We start from the raw sequence: 20,143 nt of genomic DNA, 5'->3' as shown, positions 1-20,143 counted from the left end.
TTTACTTATTGATGCATGCAGAACTGGGGTACAGGCCAGAGGTGCGGGGGTAAGAGGATTCACCAGAAAAAGAGTGAGGAGCAGAACAGGCAGGTATACTGAAATATGCTGCTGAGGGGTGCAGGGGTGGGTCAGGAGAGGTCTGCTGTGCCATGTGGGTCACCTCCCCGGCCCGGGATTGAACTCATGCTACGGTGGCTGCGGTAACTTCACAGTGCTGTGCTTTAACCCATTGTGCTGCCAGGGAGGGCCCGGATTCAGTTTCTTACAGGCTGTGTGACCTTAAGCAAGTTACTCCACCTCTCTGTGCTTACTTTCCCTTTCAACCAACTGAGAATTTAGTTAATTCCTCCTTCAGAGTATTTTTGCAAAATAAAAGACATAGCCCTCGTCACGGGCCTGTACTTTGAAGGCGGTGAGGGGTATAAGCTGTTACATCACTCAGTGCTGACCTCAGCGTCCCCGGTGAGCATGAGCTTGACCGGGGGAAGGCCTTGTCTCTTCCCGCCATTTCTGCAGCCGTGTTTCCCAAAGTGGCATCTCCTGCCACAAGCCCCATTCAAGCACCACCTCTATTTACTTTCTAAATCACAATCTTTAAATCAACATACTTGAAAACACCTATGTGCACTATTAAAAGCTAGGACTTCTAGCTACTGTGGAAAAGGGGAAACCCCGTTCTGAAAACAGAACAGTCCTGCTCAGGCATAAGGTCACGCTGCTAGTGCTGAGGGTGCTGAGCTGGAAGTCTGCTCCGTTTTTGTTGAAAAGGGGCATTGAAAAACCCACATATGGGAAAGCCCTGTGGGTGCCTGGTGTGATTCTCACTGCCAACACGCCTTCCCGGCCCTCCAGGGCTTGCAGACTGCCCGAGGAGAGGGCCTGACCCTGGACTAGGCCTGCAGAGGGTCTGGCACTTACCCAGGTCTGGGCCTGTATTTGATATTCACAAACGTCCATCTAACCCTTATTCTGGGCCTGGGCAGGATTCTGAGTACACGTCAGTGCATTGAATCCTCCAAACAGGACCTGGTTCTGAAATGCTCTTCACCACGACCTGACCTTTGGCTGTTCCTTTCACAAGCGTTGATTAGACTTACTACTCTGTGCCAGGCTGTGTGGGACGCGGGGCAGCCGTGGTCAGTGTGGTCTGCATCCTCCAGGGACTCGCGGACAGGACTGGACACCATCCGTGTGGGTGAGAGAGAGGAATGGGCAGAGCTGCATGGGGCCCAGGGGTGCTCTGGAAAACTCCCTGCACGGGGCAGCTGGCTGGTTGGGAGCTGGCTGGGGGTAGAAGAGGGAAAGGTCGTTCCAGGTAGAGGTATGGGGGTGTATTTCGGGAGCGGTGAGTCATTGGGAGGACTGGAGTGGGTAGGAAGAGATTTGAGGTGAGGTGGGAAGGCAGCCGCAGGCCAGGTTAGGACAGACGGGCTCTGACTGCCAGGTGAGGCGATTCCATCGGCCTGTGAGCGGGCTCTGTCCCAAAGGTTGAACTGAATTAACTTGTCTAATCTAACGGAGCCTCATAGTGAAAAAAACATTTTTTTTTTAACTTGCACAAGTCATATAGCTTATACAGGACAGATCTGAGATTCTGGCCCAGGCTTTTGGCTCTCAGCCCCAATCACTGCTCTCTCACCGCTTCACAGACAGTAGGCTGCTCTCTCTCCATTGTCTGGAACACTGTGTGTTAAAATGTAATGAAATTCAGAATAAAAAAACATAACAAGTAATAAAGCCCCTCTCCTGCTTCTGCCTAATGCAGCTCTGAGATCACAGTACTCCAGTCTCCTCCCAGAACCTGCTGGGTGGTTTTTCCATAATGGTGCTGCCTGCCTAATGTTCTTCTACTTGCCAGCTGGCTTCTTTAATTTGTGTGCTTTGACTTTTTTCATTGTATGCACATAGAGTGGCCCTGTTCTTTTTAATGACTGTATAATATTCCCCCAGGGTGGCTGCCTGTGCTTTATTTACTGTTCTCTCCTGATGGGGATGGAAAGCCTTTGTGTTCTCCTGATCACAAAGGAGGCCCCAGGACCCTCTGGGCATGATCCTTGGTCATGGAGCTGGTTAAAGGGATGGCTCAGCCAGGTACCTTACCCTGTCATGGACATTGGGCATCACTGGAAATAGTGCCAGCTAACCCCCCTCTTTTCAAGGGGCTGGCTCTCGATAGTTGCTGTCAAGCTGTAGATTTACTTGGTGTTCTCGCTCCTGACAAGGTGCTGAGGAACCTTGAGTGAATTAATACAAACAAAACAGTGCCAACCTCCCTGTCTGTTACCCGCCTCCCCTGAAGAGGTTCGCAACGCCTATTTAGGCATAATTGTTGCAAGGGGTGTCAAATTATTACTCTATTGGGGTGTCCCCATATCTCTCTGCCTGCACAGATCTACACATAGGGTTAAATAGAACTGGAATGGCTGAGTCAAAAAGAATATATTTTTAAATTATCATCAGAACCCCAGCTAACCTCCAAAAGGGTCACATCGAGTGACCCTCCTCCGCCCCCACCAGCGGCGTGCTCGTGGGCAGCTCCCCTCACGCCGTGGACACCACAGATTAATAGTCTTTCACCACTTTGTCAGACTGTCTGAGGACAGCCAGATTTCCACAAGCCCAGTGGCCACGTCAGCTGCCCCTGCCCACGGAGCTCAAGCTTGCTTAGCTCTCTCTGTCCCTGACTCTCTTGAGATTTATGGGTGCAGGGTTCGCTGAGGATGGACTAAACTCCCAGGAAAGGCCCCTGAACCCTGACTCCTGGCCTCCATCACATCCCTCCTTCAAGAATTGCCACATGGACAAAGCCCTTTGCTCCCGAAGGCACAAGCTGGGCTGCCTGGAATTTCCTGAGTGGTCAGAGCTGGATTCTGTGACATGCATGAGGCAGCTGGACGGCAAGGCCAGCCTCCGTGCTGGGTGGTCTGGGAGAGAGTTAGCTGGGGTCCCTGGCAGCAGAGATTTGTGTTCTAGAGGAAATAGGCCTGCCAAGCTTGGACAGTGGAGAACCAGAGAAAAGTTCCCTTGTGCTCAGTCACCAGAGAAAGCCGGTCAGAGCCTGAACACACCGCAAGGATGACCCGTGTGTCCTCACAGATGCAGAAGCCGAGGCCCACGGTCAGCACAGAGACCCAGGGGCATGCCGGGAAGACAGAATGCAGGACACTCTTGTGAAACCTCTTAGTTTCTGCTCACATTTAATAAATCAACCCAGAAGAGGACATGATTTGGAGCTGGACAGGCCATTTCTATCTTGCCCACCCCAACCCTGTAATCTGGACTTAAGGTCCAGCCCATTTCCAGCTTGATTCTCTTCAGCCCAAATAACAGAGCAAAGAACAGACAGGCTGACCGCTGCATCTCTGGGACACAAATGCCCCTTCTGCCAGGGCGAGGGTTTCCCCGTGTGCCACTGGGGTCAGGTAAGTGAGGCGGAGCTGGCCCGACCTGGAGCCTGAGCGGATCCCCAGCGGCACAGGCCCCCGAGGCCAGTGTCACAAAGGCCGGGCACAGGTGTCCTCGTGGGGATAGTGGCCCTTCTCACAGAGGAGAAGTCTCAGCCCCAAAGTCCTCAAATCATGGACGGTGCCGGGCTTCACATTTCCAGATCCAGACTCGGCCGCTGAGCGCCCCTGGGTGGAGAGGGTCTGGGGTGGCCTTGCAGGCTGCTGCCAGTGCCAAGTTCTGTGCCTCCGCTCTGTGCCCGCCGTGCTGACCAGCCAGAAGCAGGGAGCACAGGCTGGGAGACCTTGAAATGTGGTTCTAGTCTCTCTCCAGACAGCCAGCTGCATGTACCTGGGCCTCCTTGGGCTTCACTTTCCTCATCTGTAAGCTGGGAACCAGAGCAGCCCGCCTCCCCGGTTCACCAAGATTAACCTGGGGTGGGCGTGCGTCTGGCGCTCCGGGGGTGCTGGGGGAGCAGAGGCGCGGCCAGTTTCACCCTCGTCCTTCCTACCCAGGCTCGGCAAGTGGAACGGGAAGCCAGCGGCCCCTCCGAGCTGCAGCCTCTCCCCAGTGAGGGCTCCTGGGTTTCCACAGCCCAGTCCAGCTTCCACTGCACGTCCCAAGTCCATACCAGTGATCCCTCCCTGCCTTTGGGCGAGGAGATAAAAATAAAGCCCAGGGCCCTCCCTGGTGGCGCGGTGGGAGAAGCTAAAGCCACTTCAGCATGAGTTCGATCCCTAGTCCCAGAGGTGACCCACGTGGCACTGCAGACCTCTCCTGACCCGCCTGCTGCTCCCCTCAGCGGTGTGCTTCGTCAGTGGGCCTGTTCTGCTCCCCACTCTGTCTCTGGGGAAGACTCTTACTGCCCCTGCACCTCTGGCCTGTACCCCAGTTCTGTATGCACAAATAAATATATCTTTTATTCCTAAAAAATTTTATTTATGCATACACACCTTTATTTATTTATGCATGTATTCATTTATGCACAAATAGATAATTTTTTCCAAGATTTATTTATGCATACAGAACTGGGGTACAGGCAAAAGGTACAGGGTGGTGAGAGGCTTCATCCGAGACAGAGTGGGGAGCAGAACAGGCAGATCAACGAAGTACACTGCTGAGGGGAGCAGCGGGCAGGTCAGGAGAGGTCTGCCCCGCCATGTGGGTCAGCTCAGCTCCAGGGTGGGGATTGAACTCGTGCTGAAGTGGCTTTAGCTTCTTAGTGCTGCGCTTTAACCCGCTGCACCACCAGGGAGGGCCACAAATAAATAAATCTTTAAAAAAAAAAAAAAGCCCAGTCTTCACATCCTTCAAGTAAACACCCAATGCTCTAAAAATAGTGCCTCTGCAACAGGTCTCTGGAGCCGCTGTTTGGAGCAGTTAAACTTGGTGGGTCTGGTTCTGCCGCAGGGCGGCCCGGCCCAGTCACCCACCTTGCACCCCTGACGTGTCTCCAGCGCCCCCCTTCTGTCTCCACTGTGGCCAGCCCCGTGGCAGGGACCCCTCTGCGCCCCCCCCCATTCCTACACCCCATTCCTACACTCCCTTCCCAGTGGCTGTACAAACACGTAAGCCTGACGTTCACCCTGCCATTACGGCGTGTGACCCTGTCATGGGGCCACTGATTTGGATTCACCCAAATTCACAGCCTCAGACGAGGATTTAGGTGCTGGGAGTTGATTAGGGAGAGAAGGAGAGAAGTGAGTGGTGGAGTGAGAGAGGAAGACACAAAAGCAGATGGGGACAGGCTTTGTCCTGGTGTAACTGAGAGCACAGGGCCTGGGTTGGCGGGGACCTAGGGACGGAGTCCCCCCGGCCCCCTGATTACGCCCCTGATTATGCACCCAGGGCTGGGGGCTGGAGGACAAAGGGCTCTCGCTCCCTCCAGTCCTCATCCACGGAAGGGTCCTGGGGCCTGAACCTTCCCTCCCCATGTTTCTGGGTTTGCTTGCACCCGAGTGGGGCGCGGGGCCTCTCTGGCCTCAGAGCAGGCCCGGTGCTTGAGTGGGGCTCAGGCAGTGTGCGGGATGACCGATGTGGATCTGCCCTCTCGGCGACCGTGGAACTGAGGGTAGATTAGGGCTGTGATGTGGCATCAGTCATGTCGACCTCGGTGGAGATGCCAGAGCCCTCACCTGGTGCACGTGCCCCTTCCCGTGGGCCCCAGCTGCCTCCCCGCCGTCTCACGTCACTGTCCCGTCACTCACCTGCTGAGGGCTCCTCTCTGTCCTGCCCCCGGGCCTTTGCACGTGCCGGGATCTGCCTGATTGCGCTGGCTCTCTCCCTTGCCCGCACCTTCCTGTCGCCCAGACCTCACTCAGCTCCAGTGTTCCTTGCACAGCAAACTCTGTGCCCCATTTTAGTCTGGGTTCCTGTGGCAGACGTCCCTGGCTCCCTGTGACCCCTGAATGGATGGCAGCCCTCCCGCCCCCCACCCCACTCACTTCCATTGTCTCTCCTCATGCTGCTCTCGGCTAGGTGGTGGGCTCAGGTCAGGTGTGGCCCTGGGCACAGGTGAGGCCCAGGCGGCGGGCCGGGCTGAGCAGGGTCGGATCTCAGACGCCTCATCACGGGGCACACTTTCTTTCATTCATTTTCTCTGCCAGACACATTCCCCAAGCGTTTATTGTGCACTCACTGGGGGCCAGGTACTGCTCTAGGCTCTCAGGGAAAGGCCTAAATAGCCTGACTGCATGGAGTTCGTATTTTAAGTGGGGACACAGCACAGTGGGTGTAATGAATGATGGTGTGTGATGGGGGCAGGGTGCCCTGGCAGTGGGCAGGGCAGGGAGAAGGCCCAGGGTGGACGCGTGCCTGGCCCGCTCCAGGGAGGCCCAAAGCTGATGACAGTGAGGGTGGACAGTGCAGAGAGAAGGCAAGCTGGGGCAGGGGCAGGAGGTGATGCCAGTGGGGAGCACAGGCCACCCGGGGCAACCTCAGTGTCCATTAATCAAAGGCAAATAAATGGAAAGCTCCATTCTGCAGCTGCAGTAGCTGCCTTCACGTGCCCGGTAGCGCTATGTGGGGCAGGACAGACACTGGCCGCGTCCCCCATCGCTACTGGACAGTGCTGTGGGGCGGGGTTGGGGGGGCTCGCAGGAAGTTGTGAGGTGCCAGCCCTGCCATTCCACGCCCGGGCACACCTCTGGGGTTCTGTCCTCACCTCCCAAAGTGGGAATGATTAAAGCACGCGGGGCCCTAGCCCAGCTCATGCCAGACGCCTTTCCAGCGCCCACGCCAAGCGCCTTTCGTCACGCTTTTGTATCTCCAGGTGCAGGAAACGCACCCTTGTGAGATGGCCCAACCGCTCTGAGAGCTTTGACCTTTGCATTGCTGAAACCAGAGTGCGAGGCCTCTCTGAGCACCCACATGCTGGTTCTGGGGACCAGCCCTGCCTTTGGGGACCATGTCGGCTATTACCGTGCTCGGCTGCAGGGACGGAGCCGGCCCACAGCGCCTTCCCCTCCGCCGTCTCTTCCACGGGAGACACAGCGCCCGGTGTGAGGCCTCCGGGGCGCCCTGGGGGACCTGCCTCCCCCAGCTGCTCTCCCTAGTGTGGCTCCACAATGGTGGTGCACCCCATTCAGACCCAAGGCAGCATCTTGCCCCCCCCCCCCCCCCGCTATCTACAAGGGGAGCAAGCTGGCCCAGTGACAGCTCTTTCTCCCAGTGGGTCACTACAGTGGGTCACTCCTCTCCCAGTGAGGCTTCCAGACTCCGGGAGGTGGGAGACGCACAGCACAGACAGACTCCGCGGAGTCTGGAGATGGCTATTTTTAGCCCGACACCTTGCTTGCCGGACAAGGGAGGCTCCTGCTAAACAGCTCATCTCAGTGTCTCCACAGAGATAAAGAGTCTTCTCAGGTCCAAACACCTCCCTCCCCTCAGCCCCTGTTCAAGTCTCTTCTTTTTTCCCATTTTGCAGGTGGAGAAACAGAGCAGGTTTGGGGATCAGGCGGCATTTGTCCCTCAGGCAGATCGCTGCCCTGAGCCTCAGTTTCCCCACCTGTGGAATGAGGTGGGAATTGGTAGAATACTTGGTGCTGAGGGCCGCACAAAGGCAAAGAGAGCCAGCGCGGACAGGTCCACCCCGGTGCCTGACGGTCACGCCGTCCTGCCAGGTGCCGCGTCTGTGTTGAGCAGGACCGCTCTCGCCTCGCGGTTCCCGGTGTCTCCGCAGGAAGAAGCAGGGAGCCCAGACTGGCCAGCAGCGCTCTGCCGGGGTTGCCTGCGCCTCCCGATGCCGGCAGCCACTCGGGGGCGCTCTCTCTAGAAGGGGTGCGCGTGGGGCCTCAGGAGGGAGGGAGGCCGCGTGGGGGAGCCCTCTCCGCACTACCCGTGCGTGGCCCAGCCCTCCTCCGGGCTATCACGTTACTGCTGGGGCTCTGCTCCCGTCAGTCAGCCTGAGCCTGAGCCAGTGCAACCTAATCTGGGAAGGGGGTGTCACTGTAAGGTCGCCGCAGCTGGCTGCCAAAACTGTCACCCCACAGGACTTGCTGAGGCCTCACCAGGAGGTGACTCATGGTGGCCACGGGTGACCCCCTGGAGCCCTGACCCACCAGCGAGGGTCGGTCCTCTGGCTGGGTGTTGTCAGAGGCCGACCTGGGGCAACCCCCCACCCCGGCTGCAGGCCTGCACAGTGCGCCCTAGTTCACCCCAAGAGGCAAGCATCTCAGCACAGAAAACCTTTCCTGGGGTCCTGATCATCCCTTCCTCTCCACTTGCCTTTTTTTTTTTTTTTTAAAGATTTATTTATTTATGCACACAGAACTGGGGTACAGGCCAGAAATGCAGGGGCGGTGAGAGGCTTCACCAGAGACAGAGTGGGGAGCAGAACAGGCGACTGACGAAGTCTATTGCTGAGGGGAGCAGCGGGTGGTCAGGAGAGGTCTGCTGTGCCATGTGGTCACCTCCAGGGCAGGGAGCAAACTCACGCTGAAGTGGCTTTAGCTTCTTAGTGCTGTGCTTTAACCCGCTGCGCCACCAGGGAGGGCCTGGTAACTTTATTTTTTTAAACCAAAGTAACATCGCCTCATAACCTTCCCCAAGCCTCAGGTGTTCGTGTGAGCACCCAGGTATAAGTGCCATGAAGTTCACAGTGCGGCGGGCAAGGCCACCCTCACCCACCTCTGTCCCTTTGTTCCTGATTTACCCACCCTCCGGCTTCCCTCTGGCACCACTAACTCGGCTGGCTGTAATCCAAAATTTGCTTTTATTTAGTTCACCTGTTTGTTTTCTCTATCTACCCTGTCCATTGAAGTCACACGGCGTTTGTTTTTCTGTCCAGCAAAATTCCCTCTAGTCCATCCACATTGTTTCACCAAACACCACTGTACCTTGATAAAAAAAAGTCCAGATCAAGGCTGCTGGAGGCTCTGTTCTTTCTCTGTTAAAAAAGAAAAACAGAGTATAAAAGACATATGAAAGGCATGTAAACACCCAACGAGGCTCTTGTTGGGGAATTCAGGGTGGCTGAAGTCCAGCTTAAAGGACAGTGTGACTGAAGAAGTCCTGGGACTGCCTACTGCGTGCAGGCCTGCCCGCGGAAGCCTCCCTGGACACGGCCTGAGGGACAGGCTCCTGTTCCCAGAGCCTCAGCCGAGGGAAACCTGGCTTAGGAAGGGCTCTCCTCCAGGAGCTGGACCCTGTGGGTCCTGGACTGAGGCACAGCACACAGCAGGCGCTCAGTAAAGGCTCTTCTGGGCTGACTCACTAGTGGGCCTGAGGCGCTTTAGGGAAGAAGCACGGGCACTCTCAGGCTAACAGGTGTTTCCGAGTCCCGCCCAGAGAGCAAACGCCCTCCTCTCCCTCCGCCCCTCCTCTTCTTCCATCCCCGCATCTGTTTGTGCTGTGTAGGAAACAAACATGCACACTGTAGCGCGGAGCAAGCCCAAACTTATCTCTCGCTTAGGTGAAGGCCAGAAGGAGGCCTACAAGCAGCAATAGGAGGCCCGGCTCCCTCCACAGGACATGGGGCGCCCGGGGGTGTCAGGCTCGATAGCACCCAGCCCGTGATGGGGGACACGGAGGATGCAGCGGAAGGTGCTCACCAGCAGGCCGGGAAGGGGGCGCAGCACGTCCTCACGGGCCGGCTGCCGGGAGGTGCACCTGCCTCCCTGCCTGCAGGCTGGGGGAGGCTCCAGTGCCCCAGGTAGGAAAGGAAACGTGGGAACTGCTGACTGACCTCGGGTGTGCTCGGCGAACTCGGCATTGAGCGCCTGTACGCCTGCTCGTCTGTCTCCTCATTTGTTCTTGATGCTGTCAGGTGGAGCCTTTCTCAATTCTGCACACTCAGCGTGTGTGCACGTGCGCAGGTGTGCAGGGACACCTGTGTGCACCTTGGCTCCTGCCGGTCACACTCTCCCTTCTCTGCTCGCTTCTCACCAGTTCACTGCTGTGGAACTAAGAGCGTGGCCTCAGAACTAAAAGCAAGAAGTTGCTCTTTTCCAAGCATGCCCAGGGAGAACAGGGGCTACTTCGGCTCCCCAGGGTGAATTTCAGGTTTCCTTCTGCTCACACACCTGCCCTGTGACAGATACAGCAGATCGATTCTCGTGACTGGAGATGACACACTTCACGAACTGTTTAAGGAGCTAGCAGCTCTTCTTCCTAGGTGGGAGGGGGCCGCAGAAACTGCCCAGGGAGGGGGGAAGCGCTGGAATCTGCCAAGACAGCTAACGGGGTTCTGTCTGTTCGAAGAAGTAATTACATAGCTCTTGGGTGGGGGGGGGGCAGGTGTTTGGGAAGAGGGCAGCCCTTTGGGGTGGGGGATTTGGGGTGAGGCAAATACTGCCACCGTGTGGAGGAGGTGTGGCTGACCTCAGGGCCGGCGGGCGCTGGGCACAGGGCTTCAGTCCTTATTTCTGCTCCACCTCAAACTGGACCTCAGAGTTTTCATCTGCAGAGACGCTTGTAGTCCCCCACTGTTTTCTGGCTTCCCTGTTCCAGAAGCCCGAACTTCTCTAAGAGGTCTTCCCAGACCGGGTGCTCTGGGCTACATGTGTCCCCCCCTGACTCCCCGGGACTTACCCCGTCTTGCTGTGACAGAAGAAGCCATAGGATCGCATCTCTGGAACCCAATGCCTGGCGCAGAGCCCGGGCCAAATACAACCTCGGGGATTGTATTTTGAGCCAAGGGTGCGATTTTCCAGGGCTGGGCTGGGTGTGCCCCCCCCCAGCCCCCCAACATGGTTTCTTCCTCTGTCCCGGGGGCCAGCAGTCAGGGTGGCAACAGGGACCCCAGCCTCTGGGAACAGATGGAGCTGCCTGGAATTCCTCCCCTGGGCTTCTTATCAGTTTTCAGAGCAGCCTGGGGTGGGGTGAGGAGGGTGTCAGGGACGCTGGGCGCCCTGGGGAAGGCTGGCATGCCATTGCTGAGCCCCACCTGGGGAGGGGCCGGAGGTGGGGGCGGGTGCTGGGCCCCGGCTCAGCTGCCACATTCCTGCCGCTCACAGAAAGCTCTCCTGGGTGCCTTGTCCTTATTTAGGCAGGAGATGTCTGCTGACGGGGCCTGTGGGATGCCATTGCCCGCTGGCTCACTGGGGTGGGGTGATGGGCGGGGCAGTGCACCCTCAGAGCCAAGTCAGCTGGTTCTTGGGCAGATGATCCCAGCACACCCATACTCCCCAGTTTGAGAAGTCCAACGCTTACGGAGAAAAAATCACTCGAGTAATAATAGCAAAAATAGCAGCTGCACGTCACGAGGTGCTGACTCGGCCAGGCATTGCGTGAAGGCTAATCGGTGAGCCCCAGGAGGAGGTCTTCCCTGCTCACCGCTGTCTCCCACCCCTCTCCACACACAGTAGGTGCCTAGCAAATGCGTCATGATGGAATGAAGGTACACTTCACTTGATCCTCAGAAAAGCTAGTGGCAAGTCAGTGCTATTACTAACCCATTTTACAGGTGGTAAAACTGAGCCTTGGGTCAATTCTGTGAGTGGGCAAAGGGGAGTGGGGGTCGGCAGTAACGAATGTTCCACCTTCTCTTTGTGAGGTCAGCACGCTGGGCTCCTAGTGTTCTCTGTTTATGGACTGTGGGACTGGACAGGATCGTCACTTAGTTCTCCAACTTAGTGACTAAGAGAGATTGCATGTGCAAGTGTCTTGAGACAGGGCCGTGCACACAGTGTGGGCTCAGCAAGTATTGATGGTGATGATGACGATGACGATGAGGGGCCCCAGGGGGATTCAACATCCTTCTGGCTGAACTGGACCAAAGAAGCAGAGTGGGCAATAGGTTAAGACCCTCCTCCAGCCAGCACCCTCCCCTCTGGGAGCACAGTGACACCCGCAGCTGTGTGGAGAGGCCCACCCCAGGCTGTCTCAGGCCTCCCGAGGCCCCGAGCAGGAAGCTGGAGGGGCTGGGGCGTCATAACCCTGCTTCCCGATCAGCTGGGTTGCCCCAGTCTCCGGGAGCACCTGCTGTGTGTCCAGGCCGGGCTGGTCTCCACGGAGGAGAGACTGTCTGCTGCCCCTGGCCCCAGTGTGGTGTGGCAGCAAGGGGAGGGCTGGAGAAATGTGGATTCTGGAGCCCAACTGGCTTCTGCTGCTGCCTACATGCCTTTGGGCAAATTGCTGAAATGCCAGCGCTCCCTGTTCTGGCTGCACACTGAGGACCCCAAGTGCGCGGTCGCTGCTCTCCTCTCCAGTGACAGGTCAGCACCTATGCTGGGCTGGCCACATGGTAGGTGGCCCTTGCAGCTTGTCTCTAACAGAGTAACAATCACAATCATTAATTCTCAGTTATTGAAAGTGATCACACAGGCTTCTCTGGGTCTCAGTTTCCCCGGCTACCGTGTGGCTGTGAAGTGGGCAAGATGCTTTCTGAAGAGCCTTTCAAATGGGCGATGCCCACAGCACAGCACCCACCTAACACTTCCTGGCGCCTGCAGTGAGACACTGAGCACACGACCGAGGCCATGGGCCCGTGTGGGGTCAAGGGTGAGCTGAAGGAAGGTCGCCGTCGCATGAACTCACGGTGGAAGAGACACCCATCTCCTCTCTCAGATTCTCTTCTCTAGAACCTGTCAGAGTCCAGTCCACACTCAAGGGGAGGAGACACCACACAGAGGAACCCCACGAGCCACCCGTGGGACCCTCCCACCACACACATCTGCCCACCACGGAGGCAGCTGTGTTTCAATGAGATTCTATTTTTTTTCTTTAAAGATTTATTTATTTGTGCATTCAGAACTGGGGACCAGCCAGAGATAGAAGAGCGGTGAGAGGATTCATCAGAGACACAGTGGGGAGCAGAACAGGCTTTCTGACAAAGTGCACCACTGAGGGGAGCAGCGGGCGGGTCAGGAGAGGTCTGCTGCGCCATGTGGTCACCTCCAGGGCCAGCGGGGATCGAACTCGTGCTGAAGTAGCTTTAGCTTCTCAGTGCTGCGCTTTAATCCGCTGCGCCACCAGGGAGGGCCTGAGATTCTATTTCTATGGACACTGACCTTGGAATTCCATATCACCTTCACATCAGGAAATAGTATCCTTTTGGGTTTCTTCTCAACTGTTCACATAAACCGCTCGTGGCTCTCGGGTGGGACAAAAGCAGGCAGTGGGCTAGGTTGGCTGATCCCGCCCCCCAACAGGAGTGGGGTGCACTGCAGGATCAATTTCTGGACGCTTGGTCGGTGGGTGTCTGCCATGCCCATGAGTGCCCAGGCACTTGGCAGAGCACCACACGGCTGTATTCAGTGACTGAGTCAATGGCAGGCGTGGTCTTGGGCTGGCCCTTTGAGGCTGGGAGGTGGGAGGAAGCTCACGTCCAGGTGGGGAACGGCAGAGGCAGGGGTCAGCCTAGGTAAACCCAGAGGAGTCCCCCTTGGCCCATGGAGCTATCAATGCCTGGTGGAGGTAACTGGGCACCAAGTGATCTATGACCAGGCAGTGGGGGGCCGGGGGATGGAGGCCGGGGACTGAGGGGGGTGGTTGCTCCCCGACGTGTTATCGCCCTGCCCCTGCCGCAGAACAGGGAGCGGAAGGAAAGAGTCTGAAGGAAGTCTTTCAGACTTCCCCTGCCCCTCTTGCCCCTGTGACACTCCTCCCCCTCCCCCTATCCCCAGCAGGGGTGGTGCCACCCAGGACACAGTCCAGAGGCGCCAGCCCCGTCTCTGGGTGGCCAGAAGGAGGCTCCCGGCTTTTCTCAGCGTGACCTGGCTGCAGGGAAGGGACCTGGTGCCGAAAGAGAAACACCGAGGAGGAGCCCAAGATCGAGCTGGCTTTTCTCTCTCATGCACCTGCTCCTCAAACTCCATTTAGCAGCAGAAGCACCTGGAGCGCTCGTAACCCAGATTCCTGGCCGCCTCCCCCAGAAAACCGGATTGCGCAGTTCTGGGGTGGGGCCTGAAGTCTGCATCTCTAGCGGGCTCCCAGTGATGAGAGGCTGCGCAGTGCCCCTCTGTGAGTGTCGCGGGCTGAAGGCGCCTGGCCGGCGGCGTGAACGCCCCTCGCTCCACAGCCTCCGATGGGATCCACCCTGACATGTCTGGCCAGCGCGCTGGCCGCCCTGGAGGTGGGCTAAGTACTTTGGACTCGGGTTTGAGCACAGTAGGACGCCTTGCAGAAACTGTAAGGAGAGTTGAGGCCAGTGGCTGATGTTTGGTTCAGCCACTCATGGGGCCACTCAGTCCAGGACCGGCTGCAGGAGGGGACTTGAAGGGGAGGCAGGTGGGAGTGAGGCTTTGCAGGAGTGCCAGGATGGAGGATGGGCAGGCCCAAGAGCGATGAGGGCTTACTAGAGCCGGAGCGGTGGGGTTGGCGGTAGGCGCTGAAAGATGAGGAAGGAGATGTGGGAGAAACCCGGGATCCCGGCTGAGCCACTCCGGAATTGGGGTAACAGTCCCCAGAGACAGGCAGGGAGGACACTGCCTTGGGCGGCAAGGCCATCCTGTCCGACCCTGTTCTGGCTGCTCTGGAGTGTACACAGTTGGGCCTTCAGAACCTTCCAGGGCTCCGTGTGAAGCCTTGACCCTCAGCTTCCCAGGGTGTGCAGGAGACAGTGTCGTCCAGCTCCCCTTACCAAAATAGGACATTTCCTCACTTTGCAGGTTTGCCCCACTGACCCCTCCCTCCCCCCCACTCCTCCCCACCCCCACCAGGGTTTCAGGTTTCCAAGGCTGTGTTTCTGGACCGTCTAGGACTTTGAATCACACATTCTCTAGCACAGGCAAGCATGAGCCAGAAGATACACATGCTCTACATTCAGTTGTGACGCCACCCTCCCCTCCCTCCGGCCCCCCCATCCCCAGCACCACCATCCCGACCTAAACATGCACTGGTTGCTTTTCACTGGCTTTCAGAACAGCACTAGAGGGGAGGCTGATCGTCTCCATTCACAGCTAAAGAAACTGAGGCACAGGGAGGCAAAGCCCCCACCCAGGGTCCTGCAGCCAGTAAGGTCTGGACTCGCAGAGGCTAGGGGGTGAGTCACACCATTCAGGGGCTGATCGCGTCTTTATGTCAACTTTGCTCATCAAGGATTTATTTTTTTTGCATTCATTTTGACCTTAAAAAATGTTGCATTAAAACATGCTTTACCTTGCTGAGTTTTGGGGTTTTACCTTGCTCCATTTGGAGCCTGAGGTCAAAGCTCAAAGGGAATTGGGGCTGCTGATGCCAGCCCCTGCTCTTAAGGGTCCTGCTCCTTGCCCAAAGTGACCTGTCTTCTGTGTTCCCTCGAGGCATCTTTCCTCCATGGAGGCATCTTTCCTCCATGGAGCATTGTTGTGACCCAGGATTGGGGGATGGGGGGAGCTAGGAGGTAAGAAGACAGTTCTGCATCTGGACTTCACTGTGTGTCACTGAGGGGTGGTGTTGCTGGTAGCTAAAGGCATAATCAATTCTAGACGCAGAATGCCTTGCGTGGAAATCTTGCTGTCCCCTCGTGAGCTGTGTGAGTGTGGGGGTCATTGCTTGAAACCTCTGTGCCTTGGATTTCCCCTTTATAAAGAGGGGTGATGGTAGTAACACTTGCCACATTGGGAGAATTAAGCAAGTTCATTTCTATAAAACCCTTGGCAGGTGGTGAACGCTGCGGAAGTGTCATCTTGCCTCCTGGAGCAAGCTGCCTGCCTGAGGCTCGGTTTCCCCACCTGTAGAGTAGAGAACAAAAATAACCGCCCAGGCAGTTTTGAGGATTGACAGCAATCAGGGCAGTAAGGAACCTGGCAGGTGGGAGGAGCTTAAAAAAGTTTCTCTCTCTCAAGCCCAGTTCCATACCTGAAACTGATACAAACCCCCCTGCTCACGGGCTCCCTGAGGAAGGGACTCATCTGTACTCATGGATGCTGACTCGGCCTTCCAGATTCCCAGACTACAAGCTCTTTAGCCCTCTCAGCCTCCGCACATGATTCTCCCTCCGCCTGACACACTGTTCCCACCTTTAAAAAATCTATTCGTGTATGGAGGTGACACTGATCTGCAAACCGTCTGAGTTTTAGGGTGTTGATTCGCATCTCTGCAAGTGTATGCTCTCACTCTGTGCCTGCATCGTCTCTTATGTGTCTAATTTATGTTTCTTCATGTCTCCACTTAAAGTGTCACATCCTCAAGGAAACTGTCGCTACCACCCACCTGTGTCTCATCTGCATTTCATTGTATTCTAGACATTTCCCTCATGGTGCTTCTCTCAATTGCAATTCAGGACTTTTTATTTAATGACATTTTATTAAATTATTTTTTTAAACTTACTACTGTTTCCCTCTCTCTGTCAGTGAGGGGCAGGAACTAGGTTTATCTTGTTGACAAGAATGGTCCTCAGCTCCTGGCTGACCAAGGTACTTGCTACAGAGTCACACTCAGTCCCTTGGATTCTGGAATCATCTTGCCTAGTTTAAAATCCTGATGAGTTTTCAAAAAGATACCAGTACCCCTATGTTCACTGCAGCATTATTTTCAATAGATAATAGAGGGAAAGAGACTATCAGTGGGTGAGTAAATAAAGTGAATGTGGCCTATACACACCATGGACTATTATGCAGCTATGAAAAAGGATGAAATTTTTGTCATGTGCAACAATATGGATGGACCTTGAAGGACTTGTGCTCAGTGAAATAAGTCAGAAAGAGAAAGGAACACACAGTTTCACTCATGTGGAATATAAAGAAAAAAGCAAAATTACAAACAAAATTAAGACAACCATTAGTTATGAAAACAGAAAGGGAAAGGGAAGAGGGTAAAATGAGTGGAAGGGGTCAATTGGATGATGATGGAGGGGAGCTAGATCTTCGGTATTGGGTGTGACATGAGATATACATCTGTTCAGGTGTGAAGTTATGCTCTTGAGGCTTACACAGTGTTGTAAACCAACGTTGCCTCAATTACAAAAAAAAAAAAATTGAACTTCAAAACAAATAAATAAATAATAAAATGCCAGTTGGGACGGGATGGGACGTAGCCTGCAGGGACGTGTTCTTAGCTGGAGTCCAGCTTTGGCCTGATCCCGCGGGGCCTCTGGAGCCTGAGTCACCACTGAGTTGGTTCCTCCTGTGGCAAGAGAGGCTGGCTGGCATCCTCCATCATTGGTTGTGGGCACGGGAGTGTTTTGATGTCTGGAACAAGGTGGTTTCTGTTGGTCGTGATCCTCTGGGGCAGCATTGAGCCACCAGTAGCTTATAAGCAGCCGTGGGCTGGGTATTTATTTGCCCAGTCAAGGCACCAGAAGTATCTAAGATAGGTGGGAACACTACATCTTTATTTTTATTGACCTCTAGTATAAATTAAATATTTTCTTCAATGATGGAAGTAGGCAGTAAACTATAGAACAGTATTTTTGAATTTGTCACAGGCAGAAATCATATTGATTTTCACCTGACCTCACCATGGTTGCAGATATTCTTAAAATGGCCCTTATGCTAATCCATGGTAGCTAATGGAATGTCTAGATTTTTTGTTTAATATATTGATAAAGAATACACATTATTATATTACAGATTTGTTCTTTTAAATATTTTTTATAATAGTGTGGCAATATAACTGTATCCCTTTACAAGCCAGTATACTTTATGCATTTTACAACATTCTGAGAGGGGAATCAAAGGCTTTTCCAGAGGTTAAGTACTCTATTTGTGGGTCTAGGCCACCTTTACATTCAACCAGCAGCAGCGGGGAAAGAGAGGATGTAGAGGATTGCAGGGGAGTCCTGGAGACAGCATCGACCACACCTTCCCACAATGCACTGACCAGAGCCTAGTCACCTGACCACGTCCAACTGCAAGGGAAGCTGGGATATGTAGTCTATCTGAGTGTCCATAAAGAAAAGGAAATAATGTGGAGAATACACCGAAGTCTGAACCTTCAGAGTCAAAAAATACTCATTGCCAGGAATACTCTAAGGCATCTCCTCGTGGGTTGGGAGGAGGGGCGGAGGGCCCTTTCTCAGGAAGAATCCTGGGTCCTGGAGCGGAAGACCACGTGGCAGGGGTGAAGCATACAGGCCCTGTGTACAGTCTGGAGGCGCCACTGCTTACCAGCTGTGAGACCTCGGGCCAGTTCGTCAATCTCTGTAGAGTCAGGGTTCCAATCTGTGAAGCACGAGTAAGAGTAACGCCTACTTCCCTGGGCACGGGTTGCGTACCTGGCTCAGGAGGGGTGGAGGGCCCTTTCTCAGGAAGAATCCTGAGTCTCCGCCATTTGTCTCCTTAGGACAAGCCACGCCAAGGCCAAAGCTGAAGCAGCAGAACAGGCTGCTCTGGCTGCCAACCACGAGTCCAACATTGCCAGAACTTTGGCCAGGGAGCTGGCTCCAGACTTCTACCAGCCAGGTAGGCACAGGCAGGCAGCAGCTGTGTGGGGCGAGGAAGGGAGGGCTTGGGTGTGGGTACTTTCTTCTTTTTGGCTTGCTGGAAAGCTGAGACACCCTAGTGGGTTTGCACGTGAGTCACACAGGCAGGGTCTGTGCTGACACTGGTGACGGCATCCGAGTCCCCACTGAGGACTGACCCTCTTCCAGGCTGCCCCTTCTTTCTGCTCCAAGTGGGAGCTGACCGTTGGAGCTGATAAATCCTGGAGAGGGAGAGGCCTCTGGTGTGTGAAGGGGCAGAAAGGCTGATCCTTTGGTCAAGCGTTCACTGAACACTGCCCATAGACTGCAGTGTGCTGGACGCTGGGTGGGGCGGCGCAAAACTAGGATCCTGGGTCCTGGAGCGGAAGACCACGTGGCAGGGGTGAAGCATACAGGCCCTGTGTATGCCAGTCTGGAGACGCCACTGCTTACCAGCTGTGAGACCTCGGGCCAGTTCTTCAACCTCTGTAGACTCAGGAGTAAGAGTAACACCTACTTCCCTGGGCATGGGTTGCGTACCTGGCTCAGTGGACTGCGACTCTCTACACTGCTGGCTGTTGCTTCACTGTTAAGTTCCACACGGTGTGATGAGGGCTGAGAGGCTGCTGAGAGGCTGCTGAGAGGCGCTTTGAAGCAGAGCCACGCAGAGGTTAGGGAAGGTTGCTGGCTCTGGAAGACTGAACAAGAGCGCATGGGTCAGCGGCTGACACAGAATCCTGCCCCCGCCCTGAGTCTCTGACTCAGTGGGTCTGGGTCGGAGCCCTTGACTGCACTCTAGCGAGGCTCTCACTGCCCTGCTGGTAGTCTGGGCCACACTTTGAGAACTTTGGCAGCAGGCGGTGCCAGGTGGGACTGGTCCTCCGGGATGCCCACAGCAGCCACAGACACACAAACCTAGAGCAGAATCACGCGCCTGGAGCCACAGACACACAAACCTAGAGCAGAATCACGCGCCTGGAAGCGTGAATGTAAAACACACTGGGTGGGAGTGAGACTGCTGAGTAAGGCCCTCCTGGCTAGAGCTGTGGGAGCCCCTGGAGGGACCCTGGGCCCCACGCTCTCGGCATTGAAGGACGTTAGGGTGAGTGGTTACATGTGCATTTCTGAGCATCACTCTGGCTGCAGCAAGGACACCCAGGGGAGGCGAAACGCAAAACCCAGAGGCCAGCCACATGCCGGGCAGCTTAAATTGTTTCCTGTTGCAGTTTGGGCTCCCCCAAACCCCAACCACAGCCCCGGTAAGGGTGACACTGGCTTCTGGACCTCCTTGGGTTGTCAAAGCAGCAGCCAGCGTGAACTCAGCATCTTACATGCATCCCCCCAGCAACCCATGCATGGGTACCATGACTATAAAGTAGTCATGATCCGCCCTATTTTTTATTTTTATTTATTTATTTATTTATTTTGAGCTAAGGGAAGGAAGAGAGACCAGGGTCCCAGTTAAAAGCCTAAAAACTCTGAGGCCAGACACCTGCTGCTGGTCCTAACTCTTTGTCTGCTGGGCAAGTGACTTTGGACAAGTGATCTAACCTCTGCGAGCCCCCCACCCTTCCTCTGTAAGGTGGATGCGAATAGCATGAACCCCGTAGGGTCGCCTAGAAGCTACCAAATTGCTCCAAACAGTGCTTGGCAGGGCCGCGTGAGCAAAGGGGTGAGGCCCAGGGAACTTAAGACTTCTTCCCCGGGGGCCCTGATGGTGACACCGGGGTTCTAATCCAGCCCCCCTGTGGTCGCTGGCAGGTCCCGAGTACCAGAAGCGCCGGCTGCTCCAGGAGATCCTGGAGAACTCGGAGAGCCTCCTGGCGCCCCCAGACCGCGTCCCCGGCCCCGCGGACCTTCCCCGGCGGCCCCGCGAGAGCCCGCAGCTCCACGAGCACGAGACCCCGCGGCCCGAGGAGGGCACCCCATCGCCGG

General features: G+C 55.6%; 1 protein-coding gene across 1 annotated transcript in view; it reads left to right on the top strand.

The window, feature by feature from the left end:
• Positions 1-20,143, top strand: part of JPH2 (junctophilin 2) — a 46,237-nt gene that overhangs the window by 25,042 nt on the left and 1,052 nt on the right. The window contains exons 3-4 of the mRNA XM_004687017.2: positions 18,091-18,209; positions 19,970-20,136. Coding sequence (XP_004687074.1) covers positions 18,091-18,209; positions 19,970-20,136 — 286 coding nt within the window. The remainder of the gene's footprint in view (positions 1-18,090; positions 18,210-19,969; positions 20,137-20,143) is intronic.

The sequence above is a fragment of the Condylura cristata genome, unplaced genomic scaffold (assembly GCF_000260355.1).
Source record: "Condylura cristata isolate star-nosed mole 26May11 unplaced genomic scaffold, ConCri1.0 scaffold00022, whole genome shotgun sequence".
Lineage (NCBI taxonomy): Eukaryota > Metazoa > Chordata > Mammalia > Eulipotyphla > Talpidae > Condylura > Condylura cristata.
This window is presented reverse-complemented; position numbering and strand designations above follow the sequence as displayed.